At 45.3% G+C, this 27999-nt stretch overlaps 1 protein-coding gene across 1 annotated transcript in view; it reads left to right on the forward strand.

Moving 5' to 3' along the window:
• ATM (ATM serine/threonine kinase) overlaps positions 1 to 27216 on the forward strand; it is a 114457-nt gene extending 87241 nt beyond the window's left edge. The window contains 18 exon segments of the mRNA XM_029915683.1: positions 1089 to 1360; positions 1879 to 2046; positions 3258 to 3371; positions 4067 to 4284; positions 5027 to 5234; positions 6060 to 6173; positions 6523 to 6681; positions 7357 to 7495; positions 8445 to 8527; positions 10488 to 10628; positions 11523 to 11639; positions 14338 to 14487; positions 16158 to 16323; positions 17615 to 17701; positions 18175 to 18289; positions 18982 to 19045; positions 26189 to 26325; positions 26415 to 27216. Of these exon segments, the coding sequence (XP_029771543.1) occupies positions 1089 to 1360; positions 1879 to 2046; positions 3258 to 3371; positions 4067 to 4284; positions 5027 to 5234; positions 6060 to 6173; positions 6523 to 6681; positions 7357 to 7495; positions 8445 to 8527; positions 10488 to 10628; positions 11523 to 11639; positions 14338 to 14487; positions 16158 to 16323; positions 17615 to 17701; positions 18175 to 18289; positions 18982 to 19045; positions 26189 to 26325; positions 26415 to 26598 (2636 nt within the window). The 3' untranslated portion in view covers positions 26599 to 27216.
• Positions 27217 to 27999: the final 783 nt, after the last annotated feature.

The following is a 27999-nucleotide window of genomic DNA, read 5'->3' on the forward strand; positions in this document are numbered from 1 at the left end:
CTGACACGGGAGGTGAGCGCTGACCAGGCAGCTGACACGGGAGGTGAGCGCTGACCAGGCAGCTGACACGGGAGGTGAGCGCTGACCGGACAACTGACACGGGAGGTGAGCGCTGACCGGACAACTAACACAGGAGGTGAGCGCTGAGGTGACCAGAAAATTAAGACAGGAGGCACTTCCAGCTTTGTTTCTTCCGTCAAGATAGAAGTCGATTGACCTAACGAACTGTGCATTTGTTCAACATTTTCAAAAATATTTATGTGAAATTCCAGTTTTTAAGATTTAGCATCACTGTACTTTGTTCTTACAGCTTTCCTCCTTCCTACCCCAGATAAAATTCCTTTTTCATGGTGTTTTTTGCCAGAGCTCATGTACAGCCCCTCTTTCTCACCACTGAGTTGGCATTGATGTTGTTCTAGATCTGAAGCTTCCTGAAAGCACTTGCATTTCCTAGTCACTGCCTTGTCGTCTTCTCACTGTCCCTGCTTCATCCTGTCGGTACAGTGGCCCTTAAGGATTGCACAGTATTGCTTAGTGTGGCTGTGCGGGAAGCAGCCTTTTCATGTCAACGAATCGCACAATATGCATTTCCTCTTCCTTTAGTGAATAACGCTGGGGAGTGAGGCGTTTGCCAGGTGCCAGCATTTCTCTCCCTGAACTGTGACTTCTTTAACAGCTCTAATTGTGCAGAGAGTCCTCCCCTGGGCCCCCTGGGGCACAGCAGAAGTTAATGCGTTTGCTCGTTGCCTTGCTGACATGCCTTCTGTTGCCGCAGGGACGTTGAAACGGGACTAGGGGTGTAGGCGTTCTGATGCCAGGCCTCATGACCGTGTTCTCATTTCAGAAGAAATACACTTAGAAATGCTGCTTTTTGTGAGGCTGAAGAGTATTTTTAAGAAAATCTTTAGTAACGTTCATCATCTGTGTCTCCTGTGCTGACCCTCACCGGTCTCATGGTTTTGTAGTTTTTCTAAACTTTGGTGCTTATTGTGCATCCTTTAGAAGCTGTCGTGTCGTTCCTGAAAAAACCGCTTTGTGTTGTATACTTGACAGCAGGAGCTGTGTAGCAGGCGTTTTGGTCCTTCATTTCTCTTGGTAACATGGCTTCTGTGATGTTGCTTTCAGACCGGTCCCGGATCAGCATCCCTCTGAAGTGCACGCTAAGTGGCGGAAACACTCCCAGCTTCTCAAGGACAGTGACTTCAGTTTTCAGGAGCCCATCATGGCTCTGCGCACAGTCATCTTGGAGCTCTTGATAGAAAAGGAAATGGACGACTCCCAGAGAGAATGTTTTAAGGATATTCTCACCAAGCACCTTGTGGAATTCTCCGTACTAGCCCGAACTTTTAAGAACACTCAGGTAATAGGATTGAAAATGATGTCATCTCACCCGTGACTTTGTCCTTTATGACCCAGAAAACAGAAAGCATGAGTAAAACAGAAGTGTCGGTGAGAAACAGATTGCTATAAAAATATTGCTTAGCATAATTGTTCAAGATTTCCCCTTTTGGCATCAGACCTGAGATTAAGCCACACAGAGTACCAAGTACTCAGTCCCATGGTTCTAACCCTCAATCCCATGGTTCTAAAATGAGAAGATACCTAACTTACTATATTGACAACTTAGTGATTTTATACGCTGCGTGCACGCGCGCACACACACATGTGTGTGCCTACATATGTTTGAATATACGTCTGTAGGTATGTATTTGTGAGAGGCCCAGGCGGGTGTGGGGCTGAGGGAGGCAGGCACGGATGGATTCGAGACCGTCCTGACACACAGTCGTCGGTGATGGGATTACTGCTTCCGTGGTTCATACTAGCGACAGCAGTAGTCAGAGTAACAGTATTTATTCCCGTATGTCGTTTTCATTTCAGCTCCCTGAACGGGCAATATTTCACATCAAACAGTACAACCCAGCCGGTCGAGGAGTCTCCGAGTGGCAGCTGGAGGAGGCGCAGGTGTTCTGGGCAAGAAAGGAACAGAGTCTCGCCCTAAGTGTCCTCAAGCAGATGATCAAGAAGCTGGACGCCAGCGGTGCAGAGGTTTACTGGTTTTTTTTTTTTAATTGGATGAATTAGTATTTTACTGTCATAAAACAATTACCGAGCTTTAAAATATGTTAAAAATTTTTTTTAACATTTGTTTATTTTTGAGAGAGAGAGAGAGAGCGAGCGAGTAGGGGAGGGACAGAAAGAGGGAGACACAGAATCCTTAGCAGGCTTCAGGCTCGGAACTGTCAGCACAGAGCCTGACGTGCGGCTCGAACTCACGAACTGAGATATCATAACCTGAGCCAAAGTCAGACACTTAACTGACTGAGCCACCCAGGTGCCCCCTAAAATATTTTTAATAAATCACAGTTTTATTAAAGCCTTGAAATTTACTGATCTATGAACAAGAAATTGTAAAAAGGAGCCTGGAAAATTAATTTTTGTAAAAGAAGTTTAGAAATATTCTTCTTTTTTTCCTATTTACAATAATCCTGTCAGTCCACCTTGTGGTAGATTTGTTTGATTTAACCCAATGTTAAGCCTTTTTAAAAAAAACTGTATAGAATTTGAGAAGCATATGATGGACACAAACATGAAATAACTACCATAGGAGGTGGAGAGGGAGACATAGCTACCATAAATCTGAAATAAAGAAATGGAAGAGGAACTGTATGAAAGAACCAAAGTTAAAAAAGAAAAAGCAAGTTGGAACCATTAGTCAGCCCTCATACTTAGGAAATGTCTGAGGGTTTATTTAACATTATCTGCTGGTTCCTGGGAATCGTGTGCACCTGTGGCTCTCTCCAGCCCGTGCTGGGCCCAGCGGAGGCGCTGCGGGGTCACGTGGTGTGTGCAGGTGCGGCCCCAGGGCCGTCCTCCCGACGCACACCTGCGTTTCCGGTGTGGGGCACTCGTAGCACATCCTCCCTCAGCTCGAGCCCGCATCACCCAGACCCTGGGAGCGGATGCAGTACGATGCTCACATGCTGCTCAACAAGTGGGCCTGGGCCAGCCCGGCTAGAGCCTCCTGCCCCGCCCCGCACATGCGCTCTCCCGCCGCGCTCTGCAGAGTACGGGTGGGTGCTGCCGTGCTCGCCCCAGGGGGTCTCGTGGGGGGAGGTCACGTACAGAGACCAAGCCTTGCTGAAGTGCGTGGCACATATGAGGGGAAATATTTTTTACTGCTTTTCCCCTCACATGGAAGGTACTTTTGCATAGTCACGGCAGTGATTATTTTTTAAGGTTTTGCTTTTCGTACACAGGATGATCCCGGCCTGAGACTCCTGTACGCAGAATGTCTGCGGGTCTGCGGCACCTGGCTGGCGGAAACGTGCTTGGAGAACCCTGCGGTCATCATGCAGACCTACCTGGACAAGGTAAGGTTTGCTCACAGCCCTGAGGAGAGTCGCTCAGCACGATTCACCTGATCCTTTCTTGGAGGCCGTGTGCCCTGCAAAGGGGAATAACAGTAAGAGTTCAGTGTGGGCTACTTGCTACGGTAGCAGCTCCGTGTAACTGTTAGGGCAGAAGGAAACAGTGGTGACAAAGAAGAGCCCTGTGTTGAACGGAAGCCCGGATGTGTCTTCCCTGAGCCCTGTCTCCCTGCCACCACTCTCTCCAGTGGTTTCTCTCATTTCTCCGTTTTCTTTCCTACAAGAAGAGCTGATGAAGGAACGTGCACGCCAGTCCTGACTGTGCACTTGTAACCCAGCCGCCCGACAGACAGGACCGGGACTTTGTGCTCGGCCCCTCTCCCCCTCCTCTGTCCCCCCTTATTCCTTTGATTAATTTGGGAAGTAGCTGTCTCACTATAAATTAAGTGTAGCATGAAAAGTATAATGTGACAGACTTAAATTTTATGAGGCCCTTTGGATTTGTACAGTTCTTTAAAATATTAGCGGTTTTGGCTTTTTCTATAGTCAGAGATGTCTGAAAATTCAGAATACTTCATAAAATTTAGATTATCCATAAAAATATGTACAAATTAAACTTTAGTGTGGCTATGTCTTAAGTGATTCTTTAGATGCATTTAGCATCTGTATATAACATAAATGACTGTGTTTTCTTGAAGGCAGTGGAAGTTGCCAGAAATTATGATGGAGAGAGCAGTGATGAACTTAGAAATGGAAAAATGAAGGCATTTCTCTCATTAGCACGGTTCTCGGATACGCAGTACCAGAGAATTGAAAACTACATGAAGTCTTCGGAATTTGAGAACAAGCAAGCTCTCCTTAAAAGAGCCAAAGAGGAAGTGGGTCTTCTTAGGGAACATAAAATTCAGACCACCAGGTAACTAGATGTCCACCAGTGATAAGTGACAAGACGCACAGAGATGCAGTGACTATAGAGAGAGATGTACAGAACCAGAGTGTGATTTCCCGCTGGGTTCTGAGCTCCTTGTGGACTACATGGATGTTAGCTTTCCTTCTGCTTTTTTGGGTGTGTTGGTATCATAGTTAAAAAGGGATACGTGTTGAAATTAAATACAGAAGGTTTATCTATTCTGATGTGTGGGTCTTTTTAAACCCTTTATCCAGGCCTGCCTTTCATCTGAATCCAATAGTGAAAGTAGAGAATAAAGTTAAGTAGGTATCTTGGGTAGAGTCCACCTGGGCCCTGGTTGCCTCGGATGGCTTTTAATGTTTGTTTTTATTTTTGAGAGAGAGAAAAAGAGAGAGTGTCTATGTGTGTGTACTCACAAGTGGGGAAGGGCAGGAAGAGAGAGAGAGAATCCCAAGTAGTCTCCACACAGAGCGCAACATGGGGCTGATCTCACAAACCGTGAGATCATGACCTGAGCCAAAGTCAAGAATTGGACATTTAACCAACTGAGCTCCCTGGGTGCCCCTAGAATGGCTTGTGAATTGCACACTTACTTTGAGTTACTAAGTTTGTTCCCTTATAATTTTTAGAATTTTGCTTTTTCTCCTAGGATGGACACCTGACTTTTCATTTTTGTTGTCTATCATGTGTGACGTAGTTCTGTACACTTTGATGGGTTTTGTATTTTCCTTTAATTATCCAACACAAGGTACACGATCAAGGTGCAGCGAGAGCTGGAGCTGGATGAGTGTGCGCTCCGCGCCCTGAGGGAGGACCGGAAGCGCTTCTTGTGTAAAGCAGTTGAAAACTACATCAGTTGCTTGCTGAGCGGAGAGGGACATGATATGTGGATATTCCGGCTTTGTTCTCTCTGGCTTGAAAATTCTGGAGTTGCTGAAGTCAATGGCATGATGAAGGCAAGTCGTCTCCGTAAACCCCGGGTTCTAGCCTGCCTGCCAGTGTCCTCGGTTTTGTGTGCTCTTTGTGTCCCTGCTGGTTGGTTCGGTGCCCTCCGCCTGGGAACGTGATCCGCTCTCGTGGTGCAGGTTTGTGCGGAGATGAGGGCACGTGGTCAGTCCTGCACTGTACCTTTGCAGTTACCGCTGGAAAGTACCAGAATGCCTGAGTGAGAGATTTCAGGCGGGTTTTCTTCTGGCTTTATGTTTACTGGGATTTTTATAATGAATTACTTTTGCAAATGACAAATACAATTTTAAGAAATATTCAGGCAGTAGTATTTCATAAGTTTTTTATTTAAAAATTTTAGACTTTATCGACAATGCCTAATATTAAACTTAGGCGTACAGGATCTACCTGGGCAATCCATTTGAAGCTTAAAAATAAAACGGGTCTTCTGGATGGGAAGACACGCGCGGTCTCTGCTGGTCTCAGCGTCCCCATCTTACCGCACATGGCCGTCCCAGGAGCCCCGGTCACCGCACCTGCCATCTCACTGGCACGTGATGAGGGCTGCACTCCAGGTCTGAACACAGTTCACTTCAGGATCGAACACGGCGACTCACCCCTGAATCCAACCTAGAATCCCACGAAGACTACCACAAGAGGAACGTTAAGGGGGAAGACGTGACCAGTGCAGTTTTATCAACAACCAGCAGGCGGCTGCGCTAGTTGCGTTATCTTAAAACAAATTTTTTGTTCAGATACGAGGCTTCTTGAAAGGCATTGTTTTTTAAGGTTTTTTAAGGGTTTTTGTTGTTGTTGTTGTTGTTTTTTTATGGTAGAGCAAGGGAATGAAGATTCCATCCTACAAATTCCTGCCTCTTATGTACCAGCTGGCTGCTAGAATGGGGACCAAAATGATGGGGGGCCTAGGATTCCACGAAGTCCTCAATAACGTACGTACGCCTGCAGACCAGAACACAGCTGCTTCTCTTTCGTGTGTCCTGTACTACTCTCCTCTAGCAGATGAAAATATAAAACTATCCCAGTTAGTCGTACTTCTTATGCTGGGAAAGGGCAAGAATAAAAATTTCCTTTCGTCTTGTCTCTCTCCACGTAAGTTACTCTGTTTCTGGGTCCTTCCTCACATTCCTTCGTCTCACACGTACACACGCTCTACCCACCCGGACATCTGGTAGCGAAATACGTGTCTTAAAGTCAGACGAGATAAAAAGCGTTATATATTTTCCATTTTTGTCCGTTTGGTTGATCGCATAAAACTAACAGTTGCTTATTTTCTGGCAGCTTATCTCTAGAACTGCGATGGACCATCCCCATCACACCTTGTTTATTATACTGGCCTTAGCAAATGCAAACAAAGACGAATTTTTGACCAAACCCGAGGCGGCAAGGAGGAGCAGAATAAGTAAAAACGCACCTAAACAAAGCTCTCAGCTTGATGAGGTATTTGGATTAAACATACATACCTTTCTGAATTGTAATGTTCATTTTTTTCCCAGAATATTCATTTCTTCAATCTCGGGGATTCTAAGAATGTGTGTTGTTCGTATTCAGTTTGTTATTATGCCACCTAAAAATGGTTCAAAATTCCTGAATATTCCCAAAGTGTAGGAGATACCAATACGTTTTTTCCTCACATTGAACAAAGAAAAAACAGATTTCAAGGCACACCTAAGTCATTTACTGTTGATACTATTATTCCTTTGATGTACTTCATTCATAAGGTGACTAGTCTGTTCATTTCTGAGAGACAAGAGTCCTTCCAGTGCTTAGATCAGTCCATAAATTTGGTGGTTCCTTTTGTTATACTCTGAAAAGTGGAAGCGTTGGGTATTTATTTTTTATTTATTTTAATTTTTCTTATGTTTACTCATAAACATAAAAAGAGAGAGAGAGACAGAGCACAAGTGGGGGAGGGGCAGAGAGAGGGAGACACAGTATCCGAAGCAGGCTCCGGGTTCCAAGCCATCGGCACAGCACCCAACACGGGCCTCCACCCGCAGACTGAGATCATGAGGTGACCACAGTCAGACACGTCACCAACTGGGCCACCTAGGCCCCGGGTACTTCTGTGTGTAGTCTTATGTAATCTTTTTTTGTTTGTTTTTTTACTAACAGGATCGAATCGAGGCTGCAAACAGAATAATATGTACTATCAGAAGTAGGAGACCTCATATGGTCAGAAGTGTGGAGGCACTTTGTGATGCTTACATCATATTAGCAAACTTAGATGCCACTCAGTGGAGGACACAGAGAAGTATGTGTGGGGGAGAAAGAGTGTTTTCTTGCTGTTTTTTTCTGTGGGGCAGATTAATTATAGAACCTAATATGTAATCTCTTTAACTTAGACACATAACATTAGTTACAGACCTGCAGGCCCTTATGATTACAATTCACACTTGATTTGCAGCTTAATTTTTACTAAGTAGTTTCAGCATCCCCTGGTCACTTTTTATTTAATATCTTATATCTGTTGATAGACAACTGCACTGAATTGATTGATTGCTCTGGGTAGTATTCTGATGCAAATACTTGTTGCAGAGAATTAATTGTGTAGAGAAAAGTCTATTAAAATAACTGAATAACTGACAGTTTTTAAGGTCCAGAGCTGCTTAAAATGATGTCAGTTACTTATTACCATTTCCTCCACGCGGGTTAGAATGCCTGCGCATATATAATCCCTCCCTCTTCTTGCTGTGTCTCTTGCAGTAATCAGAAGCTGCTCTAATATTTGGTTATGTGCATCTGCTAGAAGTCTCTCTCCACATACTTGGAGAATTATGTTCCCTTTTCCGTTCAGGATCATGTCTTCACATTTAAGTTGTTGCTACTTTAAAGTAAGAACGGACTCCTCTGGTATTCCCATAAGCAGACAAAGACTATCGACGGTCCCATCCTCTGGTTACGTTTAGCAGCGATGTGGCAGGAGCACATGACCTGTGTGCTGGGCAGCCTTACAGAACTTTCGTAGGGTGCTCAGCGTGGACCCGCGGCGGGAAGCGGCCTAATCACCAGGCCAGGTTACCTTCCACGTGTCAGCTGGGCTCTGCTCCGTGCTGCGCTGTGCCCCGAGCCCTGGCTCTTTCTGAGCCGGGGTCCAGACCCCAGGTTGGGGTCTGTGGCGCCCGCTGAACTCCCCGGCTTGCCCTTGCGAGCTGTTCCTCAGTGTGCAGCTGTTCACCAGAACCTCTTTATTTTAAATCCAGAAGGCATAAATATCCCAGCAGACCAGCCAATTACTAAGCTGAAGAATTTAGAAGATGTTGTTGTCCCAACTATGGAAATTAAGGTAATGTACTGTTAGCTCTTTTGATTTTTCTTGAGCTAAATTCCTCTTGATTAGGGTAAAGCGTTTGAAACAGACTTCTTTTTTTTAGGTCAAAATTGCACTTTCATTTGTTCCAACATAGAGTTTCTTTATAGATTCTGTTGACCCAACCCTCAAAATACGTAAAGGACTCTCCTGCTCTCTTTTCTTTCGCCTTCGGTTCTGCACCTGCCATCTGCCCTGTGGGGAGTGTCGGTAGACGGTTACCTTCATTGGCCAAAATAAGGAAAGGTTCCCTGTGCTTATGCCAAGACTCATTTTAAACTTGGCAAGAAAGTCCCTCAATGCTTTGTATTTTAAGAATTCTGGATGTGCTAGAATGTACTGTCTGTGATGTGTTGCGTTGTTAAGTAACCCAGACCGGGTCAAGTGAGTGGCTGGTGTATGTGACACCTCTAGCCGTGTCGTAGTGATCTTTATTGCTGGAGGCCCCACGTTGGCAGGGGTACTGTAGTAATAGTAAAGGTTCCAGTTCAGTAACAGGCCCCTAACTCCAGAGACCAGACTGGTGGTCAGCCAAGGGGAGGCGGGTGGGGGACGGAGAACCAGGTCTCCAGGTGAAGGGTGCACTTGCTGTGACGTGCACCAGGTGACGATGCACGTGTTGAATCACCGTATTGTACACCTGAAACTAACACTGGAGTGTAAATAAAAACTTGAAAAAATATTCTAAAAATGAAAGAAAATCATTTTGACTACATTCTTAGTATATGTAGTTATTTGATTTGAAATGTAGCTACATCGGGGTGCCTGGTAGCTCAGTCGGTTAAACCTCCGACTTCGGCTCAGGTCAGATCTCGTGTTCATGGGTTCGAGCCCTGCGTCAGGCTCTGTGCTGACAGCTAGCTCAGAGCCTGGAGCCTGCTTCTGGTTCTGTGTCTCCTTCTCTCTCTGCCCCTTCCCCTCTCATGCTCTCTCTCTCTCTCTCTGTATCAAAAATAAATAAAACATTAAAAAAAAATGAAATGTAGCTACATCATCTGGACTAAGTAATAACCTTTCCAGCTACACTAGCAAAGGTAGTTAGCTGAGTATTTCCAGAAAATGCCAGATTTAGCAGTTACAACTCTGGAAACCACTCCCCACACTTTTCTAAAATTTACCTTCCTTTGTTTTTGTGATAACTTGAACTATTTCTCAGATGACTGAACAGAGACAGTTTCAGGGGTCAGACCTGAAAACAGCTGTTTAGCTACACTCTTCCAACACTGTGTACCCCTCTTTCAGTGAGAGGTACTTAGGGAGGTAACGTGTGACTTTATAAACCTTTCCTGTGTTGAATTTTGTTTCTTTCATTTATTCTTTTTAATTAAAAAAATTTTTAAGTTTATTTTGACAGCACAAGCGGGGGAGGGGCAGAGAGAGAGGGAGAGAGACAGAATCCCAACCAGGCTCTGCAGTGTCAGCACAGAGCCCAACGCCGGGCCTGAAATCACAAACCTTGAGAGCATGACCCGAGCTGAAATCAATAGACAGCTGCTCAAACTGAACCACCCAGGAACCCCTTGTTTCTTTCGCTTAAACAGAAAGTAAATTACCACTCTAGCACTTAACCCACAGCACATTGTCTTTCATTCCTGTGTGTCATATTAAAATGGTTATTCATAGGGGCACCGCGGTGGCTCAGTCAGTTAAGGATCCAACTCTTAATTTCAGCTCAGCTCATGATCTCAGAGTCTGTGCGCTAAAGCCCCATGTCTGAGCTCCACACTGAGCATGGAGCCTGCTTGGGATTCTCTCTCCCTCTCTCTCTCTCTCTCTGCGTCTTCTGCACTCATGCACGTACGCCCTCTCTAAATAAATAAGTAAACTTTAACAAAAGAGTAAAAAAAAAAAAAAAGAGTGAAACTGTCATTTAGAATTCATCTTTAAACGCCCGTAATGTACCTGACCTGTGTGTCGCATTTGTACTCTTTATTAGGTGGACCCTACAGGAGAATATGGAAATCTGGTGACAATACAGTCATTTAAGGCAGAATTTCGTTTAGCAGGCGGTTTAAACTTACCTAAAATAATCGACTGTCTGGGCTCTGATGGGAAGGAGAGGAGACAGCTTGTCAAGGTGAGACGCCCCTCGAGCCGTGCGGTCCTTAGAGGCTTAGTGAGAAAAGTCACAACGCAGCCGTAGTTTTGTGCTTCTTGCTGGGGTTTATTTTTCTTCTCAAAAATTACAAGAAGAAAACTTACGGAATATAAATGACATCATTTTCTAGAAGCAGACTGCTTTCCTAATTTTTCTGTGTCTCTGGAAGGCCATCATCATAACGGTTGACTAAGGTAAAAGGATACCCGTGCCCGCACAGGTTTGGTGAGGTTCACGGCTTGCTCGTTCTGGAGAATGTTTGGTGATTGTTGCTTATTTTCTTGAATAGTTCAAGCCGAGGGCCCTTGCGTGACTCTCCCGAGTCTGGCACTGTGCCGGCTGCTGTTACCTGTATCAGGAAGGGGACAGCCTGCCTCCCTGACTCCGCTCCCCAGTCCTGGGGGCCCCGCGGGGAGGGGGCAGAGACAACAGTGTGCTGTGCCTGCCGGAGAGACGGAGGGGCTCCGCTTAGCCTGGTTCCAGGCGAGCTTTTTCCTGTCGGTCTGCCTACCGCGTGTTACAGCTAATTCTAAGTAAGACAGTAGCAGTAGGTCTTAGTTATTTTAAGAGACGGTGAGGAGTACACATGCCCAGATGGATTTTTTAAATTTTTAAGGGGCAGACGGGGAGACACAGAATCTGAATCTGAATCTGGCTCCAGGCTCTGAGCTGTCAGCATAGAGCCTGATGTGGGGCTAGAACCCACAAGCCATTAGATCATGACCTGAGCTGAAGTCAGACGCTTAACCGCTGAGCCACCCAGGCGCTCTGGCCGGATTGATTTCTGGGAGCCCTGTCATGGTGCTGATGTGACCCCGTCTGATCCTGGAATAAAGTGGACGGCACCTCTTACTTGGGTCTGCTTCCCCGCAGGGCCGTGACGACCTGAGACAAGACGCCGTGATGCAGCAGGTCTTCCAGATGTGCAACACGCTGCTGCAGAGAAACACAGAGACCAGGAAGAGGAAGCTGACCATCTGCACGTACAAGGTACGGGCCGCAGGCCTCCGCTCCGTCCTCAGGAGCATCGGGAAGACGCCATGATTCAGACACGGGGCCAGCCGGTGTTTTCTGTGGTGGTGACCATGTTAGATGGGCCACATCAGCCTGGGCCACAGCCACACTGGGGCCGGCGGCTCCGCTGTCCCTGTGCCTCCTCCCCTGCCGGGTCTGTCATCGAGGTCGGTGTCAGGCCACATACAGCACTGGGAAGGGCTGGCTCCGGACCGGATCAGGGAGGCACGGGGAGCTCTAAGAGATCCTGGATTAGTACCTTCATCCCTCAAACCCAAAACAAACACAGCTACTCTTCCGCATTCAGCGGGATCTTCACCCCGGTGCTCGTTCCAAATCTGGAGGTACGATTTCATTTCAGACATACAGAAGTAGGTAGAATAATGTAATGAATTCCCTGTCCCATCACCCAGCGATCAGTAATGATCAAATCATGGATAATTTTGTTTCATTTCTACTTCTACCCACTTCCTCCTCTCCAATATTATTTTGAAGCAAAATGTCATATCATTTCACCTATAAATGTTTATTTCAATGTGTAGTTAGATAATGTCTCTTTAAAAAAAAGAAAACAGAACCACAATACTGTCCTGAAAGAGCAGGAATTCCTAAATATCACCATTCAGTGTCACAGTAACCATAGTAACCACTCCCCTCTCTCTCACCCCCACATTCTCACATCCGTCCCACCAGCACCACCTTACTGGTCCACTTTCATTCGAGCCACTTTTACACGCCTGCCCTGCACTCATGTCTCTTTGATGGCGTCCGGCTAAGCCCCTACTTCTGTCCTTGGCCCCCCGAAGCTAGTTTACTCACAATAGCTAGAATGATCTGTTTAGAGTCCAGGACCGAGTAAATATGTCCGTTTCCTGCTCAGAACTCCCGATGACTTCACGTCACCCTGAAGGAAAGTGATTTGCCTCTCCTGTTCCCTTTCCACCTTTCTCTGCCACTTTCCCGCCCAGATCCTTCACTTCCTCCTCCTGATGGTGTCGCCTCCCCTGGGCTCACCTGGTCTCCGCGCCCGCGCAGATGCCGGGGTTTTGTTTCAGATCGGGCTTCCTCATTCTCCTCTGCCTGGAATGCCCCCACCTCGGCTCAGGCCCTCCGTCACCTCACTCAGGTTCTCTCTGGTCACCTCCTCCCGGAGCCCTGCTCTGACCAGATCTCTCTTCCTATTTTCAGTGCCTGTTTCATTCTGGTGTCATTATGTGTCTGTGAGCATATGTGTTCCGACACCAGCGTGAAGCTGTCGGACAGCAGGTCTTCACGTGCCTGACACAGTTCTCTCCTGCACACACGCCAGTGAGCACAGAACCGCCCAACACATGCAGTCAGTCAGAGACACAAGCCCTAAAACAGTGCAGCCTGTTTGCACATTCAAGTAAAAACTACAGAATCAAATACTGTATAAAGACAAGTTGCCAACTAAGAAAAATGAGTTTCATGATGATGGTAGTAACAACAAAAGGATTGTTGTAATATTAATAACGAGGGATTTATATATAGAATACATAAGTAGCTCTTACAAACCAGTTGTAAAAAGACTAACGTGTCCGTAGGAAAACAGGTAAAGAATACAGACAAGTCACAAGAGGAAAATACCTGAATGAGCTGCCAGTAAGCCTGCCAAATTTCACTCAGCCTCACTGGGACAGAAGATACGAATCACAACCACAGTGAGCTACCATTTCACACGCACCAGACTGGCACACGTTAAATAGAAGTCTTAACAGCACTACATGTTGGAAAGGTTAGGGAATGAACTCTGCCTCTGGGCAGATAGATTGGCACCAGCACTTTGGATGGGTATTTGGCAAGGTGTGGTTGACTGAGTTGAGGGCGCACATCCCTGTGGCCAGGCATGTACGTGCTGGAGACACTGAGTCACCAGCCAGGACACCAGGGCGTGAGGGGAGTCTGGCCAGCATGCAGATATGTCCGGAAAGTGGGTAATTACGGCTCCTTAGGCTATTTACTTACACGCACTAACACAGCTAAGGGTGCAGTAGTGTTGAGTGAGAAAAAAGCAAATCGCAGAAGCATTCACAGAGTATGATACTTTTTTATCTGAAGCTTACAACGATTTCTGCATATATTGCTTTAAAATAAAAATACAAGAACATGATAAAGTTACTGGTGGCAGAGGGCGTGGGGCCACTGAGGTGTTCAGAGGGAGCTTCATCTCTGCAGCAAACAGGAGAAAATATTCACATTTGAGAAAGCGGATTGGTGGGTAAAAGGAGGCTTGTTTATATCACTTTCTGTACTGTACGTATATCTAGATGTGTCCAAGTATTAAGATCATATTCAGTATCTTCCAAAGTGATGTTCTTTAAATCTATTTGCCATTAAAAGCAGAGGGAAAGCAGGCTGCTCCCTCCTGAGTGGAGCGAGCGGGGCCGTCGCGGACGCTGCCGGAAGGTATGGCCGGCTAGCGGCCCTGCCTCCGCGAATCCTGGAGCGAGAGAGAGGAGCGGGCCTCAGGCGGCCACGCGGCAGGACGGAAAAGCTTGTTCTTTGCGCTCAAGTTTATTTTCCTCCAAGGAGTTTTGTCTCCTTTGGACAGAGAAATAGTCCCACCGGAGCGCCGCTTCGCGCGACTCTGCGAGTGGAGTGACGGCCGCGTGCCCGGCCCCCTCGCATCATCACGTGATCTGCTCCCACGCAGGTGGTCCCCCTTTCTCAGCGGAGTGGCGTCCTCGAGTGGTGCACGGGCACCGTCCCCATCGGTGAATTTCTTGTCAACAACGAGAGCGGCGCTCATAAGAGATACAGGCCGAAGGATCTCAGCGCCCTCCAGTGCCAAAAGAAAATGACGGTGAGTGACACTCGAAGTATGAATTACTGCAAGATTATTTAAGAGCTTATTAAAGCTGGCAGATACCGAACGTTACAGAATACAGAATATTGGGATTTCATAGGGAATGACACTAAGGTTAGTGATAGGGAAGGAGGAAGGCCCACTGGAGTAGAAATCTGTGCAAGTGCAAAAAAGGAAGGTTTCTCAACTGTGTAAAGTGTCAGCCGTGGTCTGATGAGATGTAACATTCTCCCAGTTTAAACTGAGAGGAAATTCAGAAATGTAATCTGCCTGCGGTCAGTGAGCTTATACATGGTGGAGCAAGGATTTGAATCTTGTCTGTCCAACCCTGAAATCCATTATTTTTCCTTTGACTGCCCTGTTCCCTAGAGATGTGAACAGACGTGAAGTTTGTGATGGGGCGCTGCACGCGCCGTCACAGGAGGTTGTCCAGGCGCGGCGCAGGGCGGGAGGTGGGCAGCTCTACCGGGGACAGGCAGGGGTGGGGTCAGGTTCTGGAGGGCTTCCTGGAGGAGTGACCTTTGCGCTAAGATTACTGACTGAGCTGGTTTTCCAAGCAGAAGGAGCGTGCAGGCGAGGGCAGGAAGGGGCTTGGACAGGAGGTCAGAGGCCCCTCAGGCCTAGTCTTGGAGGAGGAGATGCATGAGACTTGTCAGACAAAATGGAGGGTTGCTTCGTGAAATGCTGGGAAATTTGCACTTTATCCTGTGGGCAGTAGAGAACCCCCGGAGAAGGTGCTGGAACTACGTTTGCATTTTAGAGAAACTACTCTCGCAGCCTCCTGAGAAGCTGACGAGAAGGATGACACAGGAGTCCTGTATTAGGACTAATAACAAGAGGAGTGGAGAATGGGGGAACGTACCAGAAATGGTAAGGGGCAGAACTGATGGGATTTGGTGGCTGATTAGAAGTGGGGTTGGGGAAGAGAATCCTCAGGGGCACCCAGTTTTCCAGTGAGGTGGAGGAAGGAGAGAGGAAGTGGCTGAGGTTTGCCGCTGAGACTTGAAGTGGCTTGGCTTTGGGAGTGCTCCCTGAGGGTTTGGGAGTGCTCCCAGTGCAGATGCAGAGGGAGCCGCTGGAGAACGGGTTTGGGAGTGCTCCCTGAGGGTGTGGGGGCCCTGGCAGATGCTGAGGGAGCGCTAGAGAAGCACATCCAGCTGGAGCTTAATAAAAACGCTGGGCCAGAGATGCAGATTCCGGTCAGTACGGGGCTGTGAGTTGGGTCCACGGAAGTAGATAAGCTTTGCTTCAGGGAAGGATTTAACACGTGACAAGATGTCGGAGGTCACATCTGAGGCACGTGAGCTGCCTTGCCGTCCATCAGTGGTTCTTCCATTCTTCTTCCTTTTCTGTTGCCTGTTGACCCCGGCGCTGTGTGGCTGGGGCTGCCTCTGGCCTTTTTGTGTTTACCTCCACGTAGATAACAGAATCACTCAAATCAGAATTGAATTAAAATAAGTAACAGCCACTGCTGCTGTGCCTCCTTTCCCCCAAGACTGACACGGGAACCCGAGGGATTGACTTGTAATTGTGTCCCTGAGCAGACTGGCGGCCTCTGGTGGTGGAGGGGACACCTTCTTCACCACCTTGTTCTATCGAGAAACGAGTAAGTGTTACAAGTAGTTGAACACAGTGTTGAGAAAATTTCATATTGGATCTTTCTAAAGGATGTACAAAAGAAGTCTTTTGAAGAGAAATATAAAACCTTCATGGATATCTGCCAAAATTTTCAACCAGTTTTCCGTTACTTCTGCATGGAAAAATTCTTGGACCCGGCTGTCTGGTTCGAGAAACGACTGGCTTATACCCGCAGCGTGGCTACCTCTTCCATCGGTGAGCTCCGTACAGCCTTTGGCAGAGGCGGCACGTGCCGCGGTCTGAGCCCCGGGGGTGGGGGTCTGACGGTGGTGACGGGGATGGTGCTCGTCGGCCGGCCGAGCCTCCTCGTGAGATCTCCTGTCTCCTGTCCATCCCGATTCTCAGCTTCTAACTGTAGCTCTTCCGGCCTTTTGCCGGGAAGGATTCTCCTACTCCAGCCAAGGAAGGGAGATAAGACTTTGTTGCATAGTGACTATGTTATATTTTCGTATCCCTCAATATACTGTGTTCTCAGATTTTCTTTGGAAAATCATAAAACCCACGATAACTGTATTTAACTTAGCTCCTTTAATTGTTGCTGTTCTGCACAGAGTCTCTTAATATCATTGATTTTAGAAATCATGGTATTTATTTAGATATGCAGTGCACAATATCTATTTTGGCCTTTTTCTTTAAATTGGTAAGATATTGGAATAGCTCAGTAGGGCAGTTAACAAAATCCTAAACTATGGAAACTGATGTTGAACACCAGAGATCTTCTACTGTGCTGATTTTTAATAAAGACCCTCCCTCCATCCCTTAGGTGCCACTGCAGGAAGGCAGGGCGTGTAGGTTTTGAAAAAGCTCGAGGTTACACAAAACCCTCTTCTTTTCCACATTGAGACTCACTAGTCTGACTCCTCTAATCTGGTTTATAAGACAGAAAATAGAGCCAGTTAATGACCACGCTGGCCGCGCACACCGGCCGCCCGACTCCCTGTTCACTGCTGCGGCCCCACACGGGGGTCTTCCTTGGGTTAAAAGCATTCAGGCATGTCGTCAGCTATCTTAGAAATGCAGTTGTTCCTGGATAAATACCTGATGAAATCAATTAATGATTAATTTGTGTGACATATAATTCATCAAGCAGAAGAAAGTTTCACTGAAGAATGAAGAATGTACCCATAAAGGCTTCTCACTTTAAAAGTATCCTCAGTAATATATTACACTGCTTTGACCCTGCCGCATAATGGGTCTCGACTTTACATACATTTTCAAAGGATATACTAATATTTTTAGACTATGCTTACTTGTAAAGGGGAAGCTTTTTTTAGCACATCATCTAGGATTTATAAAATGCAGTATAAATGAAAATGGCCAGCAAGACTGACTGAAACGCAGAGTGGCAAGTTACGCACCTATCTGCCTGTAGGCCAAATAGCGTACCCTAAAAAGTCATGTTGTCAGCGGTATTAGTTGACATCGTGGCTAAATGTGTTCTAGAAATAGGTACCAGTGCTCTCAGGTGCTTGTGGTTTTTTCCTAGTCGGTTACATCCTCGGACTTGGTGACAGACACGTACAGAACATCCTGATAAACGAGCAGTCCGCCGAGCTGGTTCACATAGATTTAGGTAAGTAGTGAAAGATTACAAACGCATCCTTACTCTGTATAATAAGTAGTTGGGCGTAAGAAATGATGTTTGCCCCCGGGACACTGCACGTGTGAAGGAGATGGATACACCACAGTAGGAAATGTTGTTTCAAATAGCATCAGCTCGAGCAGGAGGGGCTGGCTAACCGCTGGCATGACGACAGGTTCTTCTAGAACAGGGCGTTTAAATCGGGTCTTAGAGCGAGCAGGCGTCCTCAGCACATACGGAACGGGCAGAAGCAAGATGAACCTGCGGGAATGGAGGCGCTGCACACAGCCGAGTGAGGGCTGCAGGCTGACACCTGCGGGGCGCCTCCCAGACAGGCGCAGACGGACTAAACCACTGGGTTCCGGGCTCCGCACGGTGGGTGACACGATAGGTGGGGTCTGTGCACCGCTCCACGCCACACGGGAGGGACGACGCCCCTAACGCCGCCCTGCTGTTTACTTTAGGAGTCGCTTTTGAACAAGGTAAAATCCTCCCTACTCCGGAGACGGTGCCTTTCCGACTCACCAGGGACATTGTGGATGGGATGGGCATCACTGGTGTTGAAGGCGTCTTCAGAAGGTAGGCGTGTATTTATCTTTCTTTTTCTCCCTGGCTGTATTAGAAAGTAATTGACATCCGTCACCGTGGAAGTCGGAGGCCCACAGCACGCTGGTTTGTTTGACTTACGTGTATTACAGAATGACCACAGCGGCTTCAGCTAACATCTGTCCCCTCGTTCTGGTCCTATTAAAAGGAAAGAAGAAAAGAAAAATAGAGAAAAAAAAGCTTGTGATAACGGTTAGGATTCCCTCTCCTAACGGATCACGCAGCAGCGTTAACCAGTGTTAACTAGCGTTAACCCGAGTCCTCCTGTTGTACGTTCTGTGTCTAGGACTTGTCTTCTAACTGGGAGTTCCTGCTGAGAGCCCCTCCCGGTTCCCCATAGTTTCCCAGCACTGGTCCGTGCCCTTAGCTTTTAATAGAGCAGATTCTAGTCAAAGTTAACTAAAAAGAACTGCAATGATCAATGACAGAAATGTTTCATGGTAGTACTGTGCTGTCCTTATAAATGCTTAGCCTACGTTCACATAGATACTTCTATTCCTGTCCAGAACATGTACTGAAAATGCTGTCTGTCTAGTACTCTGCTCTTTGAGATATTTGGGAATTATTAACATGAATAGTCTCAGCAAAGTATACATGAATATATATGGATGAAGGTATGTTGGAAACGTTGTATAACAAAATCTGTATTTATAATATGTTCATAGATGCTGCGAGAAAACGATGGAGGTCATGAGGAGCTCTCAGGAAGCCCTGTTAACCATCGTGGAGGTGAGGCGCGTTGTAAGGAGATCTTGGTTTCTCTGCCGTCGGACTGTGTATCTTGTCAGGAAGTAACCGATTGGAGGACCGGTGCTTCATTTTCATGTGGTGGGAAGATGCTGGAGGGGGGGCGGTGCATACATCAGGAAATCATGGTTTAGAAATGTCTCCAGTCCTCTCGAATTTCTGGACCTGTTACAGCATTATAAGTAATCTCTAGTCTTTTAATTCATAAATCAGCACTTTGACATCTTAGATCTCTCCTGTGGCATTACTTGCTTTCAGAATGGTTTCCGTTGGGGTTTTAAGAGAAATCAGTAAGTTGTATCTCCTTTCCCTGCCCACGTTCAGAGCCATCTCATCACTGAGTCATGGTGATCAGGCAGAAGGGAAGGAAGTAAAGCAGATTTCCAGGGCTTATGACCTTAGCTCTACCCAGGACAAAACTGTGTACCTGAAGCAGGCGCTCCCCACACTGAGGAAGGGGATGTGGGGCAAGAGGGCGTAGCGGTTCCGCCACAGGAAACGTGGGGGCTAGAGTATGGGCGGGCCTCCCTTCCCTACAGTCTTCAGCTTTTGTTCCTTTACCTGGTGGTGCCGACTGGCTGTCCTTTAGTATCTCCGTACTGCTTGTAAAAAATACTGATGCTGACCATACTCAAACCGTACTTCTGGGGAGGGGGCAGGAACATGTGTGTGTTTCAGTAGCTATCGACATCTACTGGCTGGAGGCCACGGATGCCACTGAACTCCTGCGGTGCACAGGATGGCCCCCCGACAAAGACATACTCAGCCCAAAATGGCAGTAGTCCCAGGATTAAGAAACCCTGGTCTAGCTTAATCAGACTGTGTTCCTTTTATTGTGTGCTGTTCTGATAGTAAGCCTAAAGTCAATTTTTGAAATATTCTGGTTCCTCCCTGATTTCAGAATCTGTAAATATAATTCCGTCAGAAGCCCTGGGTTTTAAGTAATTTGTTGTTTCTTCATCCCAAGAACATCTAGGATTTTTATAACAATAGAAGCCTCCATTTCTTTCTTTTCATTAGTTGATTAATAAAATGTACCAACCTATGGGTTCAAACTTAAGCAACCGTCAACTTCAGATAAACTGCTATATGAAAATGTTATATATAAACCTAATAATCCCCACAAATCAAAAAACACTAATAGATATGCAAAGAATAGAGAGAAAGGAATCCCAGTATAATCACTAAAGAAAGCCAGCAAACCATGAAAGAGACCAAGGGAAGGATCAGAGAAAAACTACAAAAACAACCACAAAACAAATAACAAAATGGCAATAACTACTTATTATCAATAATTACTTTGAATATAAATGGGTTAAATGCTCCAATCAAAAGACAGGGTGACAGAGTGGATTAAAACAAAACAAAACAAGACCCATCTATATGTTGCCTACAAGAGACTCATTTCAGACCTAAAGAAAGAGACATGCAGACTGAAAGTGAGGGGATGGAGAAACATTTATCATGCAGATGGATTGCAAAAAAAGCAAAAGTAGCAATACTTATATAGGACACAATGGACTTTAAAACAGAGACTGTAAAAACAGACCAAGAAGGACACGTATAATAAAGGGGACAGTCCAACAAAAAGATACAACTGTAAACATGCATACAACACGGGAGCACCCAAATGCATAGAACAGTTAATAACAAACATAGAGAAACTGATCAGTAGTAATACAATAAAGGTAGGGGACTTTAAACATCCCGTTTACACTGATTATACAAACAGAAAATCAACAAGGAAGAAGTGGCTTTGAATGACCAACTGGCCCAGATGGATTTAACTGATATATTCAAAACATTACATCCTAAAACTGCAGAATACAGATTCTTTTCAAGTGCACATGGAACATTCTCCAGAATAGATCACATATTAGGCCACAAAACAAACACAAATTAAAAAAGATTGAAGTCCTACTGCACATCTTTTCTGATCATAAAGCTATGAAACTAGAAGTCACTGCTCCCCACCCCCACCAAGATCTGGAAAGACCACAAATACATGGACATTAAATAACTAAAGAATGAGTGGAGCAACCAGGAAACTGAAGAAGTCAAAAAGTACATGGACACAAAAGAAAATGAAAACAGAGTCCAAAATCTTTGGGATGCAGCAAAAGCAGTTTTAAGAGGGAAGTATATAGCAATACAGGTCTACCTCAAAATCTGAAATAAACAACCTAAATTTGCATCTCTAGGAGCTGGAAAAAAACAACACAATGTAAAACCAGCAGAGGGAAAGAAATAGAGATTAGAGCAGAAATAAATGATACAGCAACTAAAAAAACAAAAAAAAACCAAGAGAACAAAAGATCAATGAAACCAGGAGCTTTTTCTTTAAAAAGAACAACAAAATTGATAAACTTCTAGCCAGACTCATAAAAAAGAAAAAAGGACTCAACAAGATCACAGATAAAAGAGAAATAACAACCAACACTAGAGAAATACAAACATCTAGGGGCGCCTGGGTGGCTCAGCTGGTTAAGTGTTTGACTCTTTCCAGCTCAGGCTTTGATCTCGGGGCTGTGAGTTGAAACCCCACACTGGGCCCATGCTGGGCATGAAGCCTACTTTAAAAACAAAAAAAGAATTTTAAGAGAATTATGAAAAACTATACCAACAAGTTAGACAATCTGGAAGAAATGGGTAAATTCCTAGAAACCTATAACCTACTACAACTGAAGCAGGAAGAAATTAAAAAATTGGGCAGACTGATTACCACCAGTGGAATTGTTGTGATTTTTTTGCCGACTCAAACACAAGTCCAGTACCAGACGACTTCACAGACAATTTCAACCGTACATTTAAAGAAGAATTTATACTCCTGTCTCCTTGGGATAAATTTGTAGTGGTGCTATTCAGCAATAGCTAAATTATGGAAAGAGCCCAAATGTCCATCAACTGATGAATAAAGATGTGGTTTATATATACAATGGAATACTACTTGGCAATGAGAAAGAATGAAATCCTGCCATCTGCAGTAATGTGGATGGAACTGGAGGGTATTATGCTAAGTGAAATAAGAAAAGATATCATAGGTTTTCACTCATATGTGGAACTTGAGAAACTTAACAGAAGACCGTGGGAGAAGGGAATGGGAAAAAATAGTTGCTAACAAGGGGAGGGCAGCAAAACCATAAGAGACTCTTTTTTTTCTTTTTAAAAATTTTTAATGTTTTTTATTTATTTTTGAGAGACCGAGACCACACGAGCAGGGGAAGGTCAGAGAGAGAGGGAGACATAGAATCTGAAGCATGCTCCAGGCTCTGAGCTGTCAGCACAGAGCCCGATGTGGGGCTCGAACCCACAAACCATGAGATCATGACCTGAGCCGAAGCCAGATGCTTAACCAACTGAGCCACCCAGCCACCCCCATAAGAGACTCTTAAATACAGAGAACAAACAGGGTGGATGGAAGAGGCAGGGGAGAGGGAAAAATGGGTGATGGCCATTGAGGAAGGCACTTGTTGGGATGGGCACTGGGTATTATATATAAGCGATGAATCTGTAAGTGGGAATCTGCCCCCCAACACCAAAAAGCACACTGTATACACTGTATGTTAGCCAACTTGACAATAAATTTAAAAAATAAAGAAGAGTTAATACCTCACCACGATCAAGTAGGCTGTATTCCCAGTAAGCAGGCGAGGTTCAGTATTCCCAAATCAATCAACATGATGGATCACATATATAAGAGAGAAGACAAAAACCATATGATAACGTCAGTAGACAGAGAAAAAACATTTGACACAGTACAGCATCCATTCATCAGAAAAACCCTCAACAAAGAAGGTTTAGAGGAAACATACCTCAACATAATATGAAAAACCCCCAGCAAACATTGTATTCAGTAGGGAGAAACTAAGAGCTTTCCCCTTAAGATCAGGAACAAAACAAGGATGGCCACTCTCCCCACCTTCATTCAACAGAGACTAAAAGCCCTAGCCACAGCAATCACACAACAAAAAGAAACAAAAGACCTCCAAATTGGTCAAGAAGAAGTAAAAGTTTCACTATTTGCAGGTGACATGATGCCAAAAATAACCCAATATACCCCACCAAAACTGACTAGAATGAGGATAAGTGAATTCAGTAAAGTGGCAGGATACAAAATCAATGTGCAGAAATCTGTTGTGTTTTTATACCTGAATACTGAAGCAGCAGAAAGCATAACTAAGAAAACAATCCCATTTACAATTGTATCAAAAGTAATACACCTAGGAATTAACCCAAAGAGGTGTACTCAGAAAACTATAAACCACTGATGAAAGATTGAAAAGGATCCAAAGAAATAGGAAGACATTGCATGCTCATGGATGGAAAGAACAGATGTTGTTAAAATATCTATACAACCCAAAGTAATCTGCACATTTAATGTGGTCTCTGTCAAAAATACCACCAGCATTTTTCACAGAGGTGATGAAGAAACAATCTTAAAATTTGTATGGAACCACGAAAGACCCCAAATAGCCTAAGCAGTCTTGAAAAAGGAAAGCAAAGCCGGAGGCCTCACAATTCCAGAGGTGGAAGTTCCATTACATAGCAGTAGTAATCAAAACAGTGTGGTGTTGGCACAACAGTAGACACATAAGTCAACGGAACAGAATAGAAAACCAGAAATAAACCCACAATTATATGGTAATTCTTTGACAAAGCTGGAAAGAATATAAAATGGGCAAAAGAATGTCTCTCCAACAGATGGTGTTGGGAAAACAGGACAGCCAGATGCAGAAGAAAGAGACTGGGCCACTTTCTTACACCCTACATACACAAAATAAACTCAAAATGGGGTTAAAGACCTGAATGTGAGACCTGAAACCATAAAAAATCTTAGAACACAGGCAGTAGCTTCTTTGACATGAAGATAGATATGTCTCCTAAGGAAAACAAATGCAAAGATAAAAAACTATTGGAACCTTGTCAAAGTGAAAAGCTTCTGCACAGTGAAGGACACAGTCAACAAAACTAAAAGGCAGCCTATGGAATGGGAGAAGATATTTGCAAATGGCATACCTGATAAAGGGTTACTATCCAAAATATATAAAGAGCTTATAAAACTCAACACCGAAACACCAAATAATTCAATTAAAAAATGAACAGAAGACATGAATAGACATTTTCCCAAAGAAGACATCCAGATGGCCAACAGACACATGAAAGATGCTCAACATCACTCATCATCAGGGACATGCAAATCAAAGCCACAATAAAACATCAACCTCACACCTGTCAGAATGCCAGAAAATCAACAACACAAGAAACAACAGATGGTGGCAAGGATGCAGAGAAAGGGGAACTCTCTTGCACTATCGATGGGGGTGCGAACTGGTACAGCCACTGTGGAAAACCACAGAGGCTCCTCGTAAAGTTACAAGTAGAACTGCCTTGTGATCCAGCAATCACACTACTGGGTGTTTACTCCAAAAAACAAAAACACTAATTCAGAGGGGTACATGTACCCCTATGTTGATAGCAGCATTATTTACAATAGCCAAATGATGTAAACAGCCCATGTGTCCCTCAGTAGGAATGGATAAAGAAGTGATGTATATATACAATGGAATATTACTTGGTTTTAAAAAAGAATAAAAATTTTGCCTTTTGCAACAACATGGAAGGAACTAAAACATATAATGCTAAGTGAAATTTCTTAGCCAGAAAGACAAATGCCACTTGGAATTTAGGAACCGAATGAGCAAAGGGGAGAAAAGAAAGAGAGCCAAACCAAGAAGTACTCTTAACTGTAGAGACCACACTGATGGTCACCAGAGGGGAAGTGGGAGGGGGGTGGGGAATAGGTGATGGGGATTGAGGAGGGCACTTGTGATGAGCACAGGACGATGTATGCAAGTGTTCAGTTACTGGATCGTACACCTGAAACTAGTATTACACTGTGTGCTAACTATACTGGAATTCTTAAAAACGTGCCTCCCTTTTGTGAGTGAATCTAGGTTGGATGTCTCAACTCTAGAGCACGTTAATGACCAACTTAAAGTCACACAGGAACACTTGAACTTAGGGACAAACCATATATATTCAGAGTCATTCCCCCTCTGGTTTTTAATGGCCCTGGGGGTTGCTTAACAGCATGGAAGGCATGAAACGGATGAGCTGATTTGGGTCTTGCTGACTCAGTGCATGTCCTGGAATTGAACACGTCACGCTAAAGGCAATTTATAGTCGCAGCCCACAGCACTACTGAGAAAATGCAAAAAGTCAGCAGCAGTAAAATGGTACAGTTCTCTAATGGGGGGGATACTCTGCTGATCACGCATCTTTGGAACTGAGTTTTCACTTCCTAAGACTGTACAGTAAGCATTTTTGCTAAGGCATATTAAACAAAAATCTGTGCATATAAAGAGCAGGGACAGTTAGCTGTTCCACAAGGTAAAAAATCCCTCATGACCTCATTTACTGTAATTTAAGACCTAATGCCCCTTGTTCTGGCCATGCCAGTTGTTTTGGTTTTCAAATTCTACTCCATATATGTATCTCCAGACTGTACTAGACCTAGGGTTTTGAGGAGTTTTCTATACAATATACCCTTTATTTTCTCCAGTCGAATTTGTAACCTCTTGAGGGAAAAGGAAAAAGCTTTAAGAATAGGATAGAGATCAAAATGCTAGGTTTAGTCCTGATAAAAATATTGGGAGACAGAGCTGGGGGTGAAGTCCAACTCCCGCACCTAACCTCTGCCTCGATCCAACCAGAGGGAAGCTGAGGCCCAAGAAGGAGGAGCTAAGGCCCGAGGGGGCGGAGAGAGCAGGCACCCTTGCCCAGGACCATAGAAGTGAGGAGGAGAGAGAGGAGGGAGGAAAGTGACTAGGCCTGATCTCTTCAGTTTCCAGGTGGGGGGAGTCGGCATCCCCAGGCCGGGAGAGGAATGGGCTTGGGAGTCCGGTGAGACGCCCCGACCAATGTGCTGGCACAGCCTCCTCCCTAGGAGGGGGAGGGGACTACCACAGGCTGGCCCGTCCCTTCCCCCCCGGCCCCCCCCCCCCCCCCCCCCCCCCCCCCCCCCCCCCCCCCCCCCCCCCCCCGGTATCTGACCTCCATGATCTTTGTCACACGGGTTCTTCTGTTGGAATACACGTCCAAACGCACATCGTTCTGTCTGTCTAGGTCCTCCTGTACGACCCCCTCTTCGACTGGACCATGAATCCTTTGAAGGCTCTGTATTTACAGCAGAGGCCGGAGGACGACACAGAGCTCCACGCCACTCCCAGCGCGGACGACCAGGAGTGCAGACGCGGTCTCGGGTGAGCCCTGCTGTCGCCTGCCCAGACCTTCCTCTTCCCGGGGCCCTTTAACCTGCGCCGCCTCACGCAGCCTCTGTGTTTGTCCCTAGTGACATCGACCAGAGTTTGAACAAAGTGGCCGAACGCGTCCTGATGCGGCTCCAAGAGAAACTGAAAGGGGTGGAGGAAGGAACGGTGCTGAGCGTCGGGGGGCAGGTGAACCTGCTCATACAGCAGGCCATGGACCCCAAGAACCTCAGCCGGCTCTTCCCGGGCTGGAAGGCGTGGGTGTGAGGGGTCGCGCCTCCCCCGCAGTTCAGCCGTAGGCGTGACCTTGCGGCTTCATCTGTGACCCGGCCGCGCACTTGGAATAGGTATTAACATACAACTCCATGAACTGTTTACTGTGTTTTTAAAAAAATGTTTAACACTTGCCTCGGTCACCTGAAGATGCCTCCACAACCTCTCCTCTCACTTTTAGAAGTGTCATTCATGCTCTACTTCTGCGCTGAACATGCATTTGTTCTTCCCGAGTGCATACTCGTGTCGTCTGCAGTAGAATCACTGACTTCCGCTTCCGCTCAAGGGCAGGGACATAACTGACAGTGAATTACAGGAAGTAAGCGGCTAGGTTTGAGGTAGCTTTTAATTACAACTTGTTTCCCAGGTATCATGTATGAATAAGTTATTTGATAATTTATAAATGGAAGAAAAAAACTTTAAAATTGTGACCATTTGTATATCATGGTAAAGCTACATTAAAATAAGCAACGTTGAGGGGCATCTGGGTGGCTCAGTCAGTTAAGCGTTTGCTTCCACTGGGTTATGATCACAAAGCTCATGGGTTTGAGCTCTGTGTTGGGCTCTGTCCTGACAGCTCAGAGCCTGGAGCCTGCTTCGGATTCTGTGTCTCCCTCTCTGTCCCTCCCCCGGCTTGCGCTCTCTCTCTCTCAAAAATAAACTTAATTCAAAAAATATAAGCAATGTTGAAAGCAAATTAGTACTTAAGAAATATATTTGGGTTTTCAGTAGGAAGATCACTATCCAGCTTTACTGGATAGTGAAGTTGTTACATTATCGAGAACAGATTTCAAAGACACTGTCGTTTCTATTTCTAAAAATATATACTGGCCCTTCTCATTCTATTCGTCTTTGAAACCCTTCCGTGCTCTTTTCTCTTTCTCTGATGACTTGTGTCTCTCTTGTGGTTTATGAATTCTCTTACCAACTATGTATAATCTTTTTAGACGATTCATGGGGTTTTGGGTTTTTGTTTTTCAAGAATCTTTTCATTTCCTAGCTATGTCTCATGCTTCAGATCTGGCTGTCCTGGTTTTGTGGTGCCAACTTATTTTTAACTTGTTGGTTCTTTTTCTGTCACTAGTCATTTCTCACATCCCTATTCTGTAGTCTCTCTAGTAGCTCTACGTTAAGTCACATTCCTGGGCCTGGGCCTGTTGAACCTCGTATGTGGTGGACTGTTTATCCATGTGTCTTGTGATTTGGAAGGTGAGTTTCAGCTGGGCTTTCTCTGCGGGCATCTTCAGTGACCAGGGTTAAGAACAGTTCCTTCCAGAAAAGTTTCTGGAGAACTCATTTAAAATTCTTATTTTGCATTTCAAATCACCAACTTAATCTTACTGTATCTTTTTCTTATATACTGCCTAAATGAATAATTTGGTTATATAGTAAGTT

The sequence above is a fragment of the Suricata suricatta genome, chromosome 11 (genome assembly GCF_006229205.1).
Source record: "Suricata suricatta isolate VVHF042 chromosome 11, meerkat_22Aug2017_6uvM2_HiC, whole genome shotgun sequence".
NCBI classification, from domain to species: Eukaryota; Metazoa; Chordata; class Mammalia; order Carnivora; family Herpestidae; genus Suricata; species Suricata suricatta.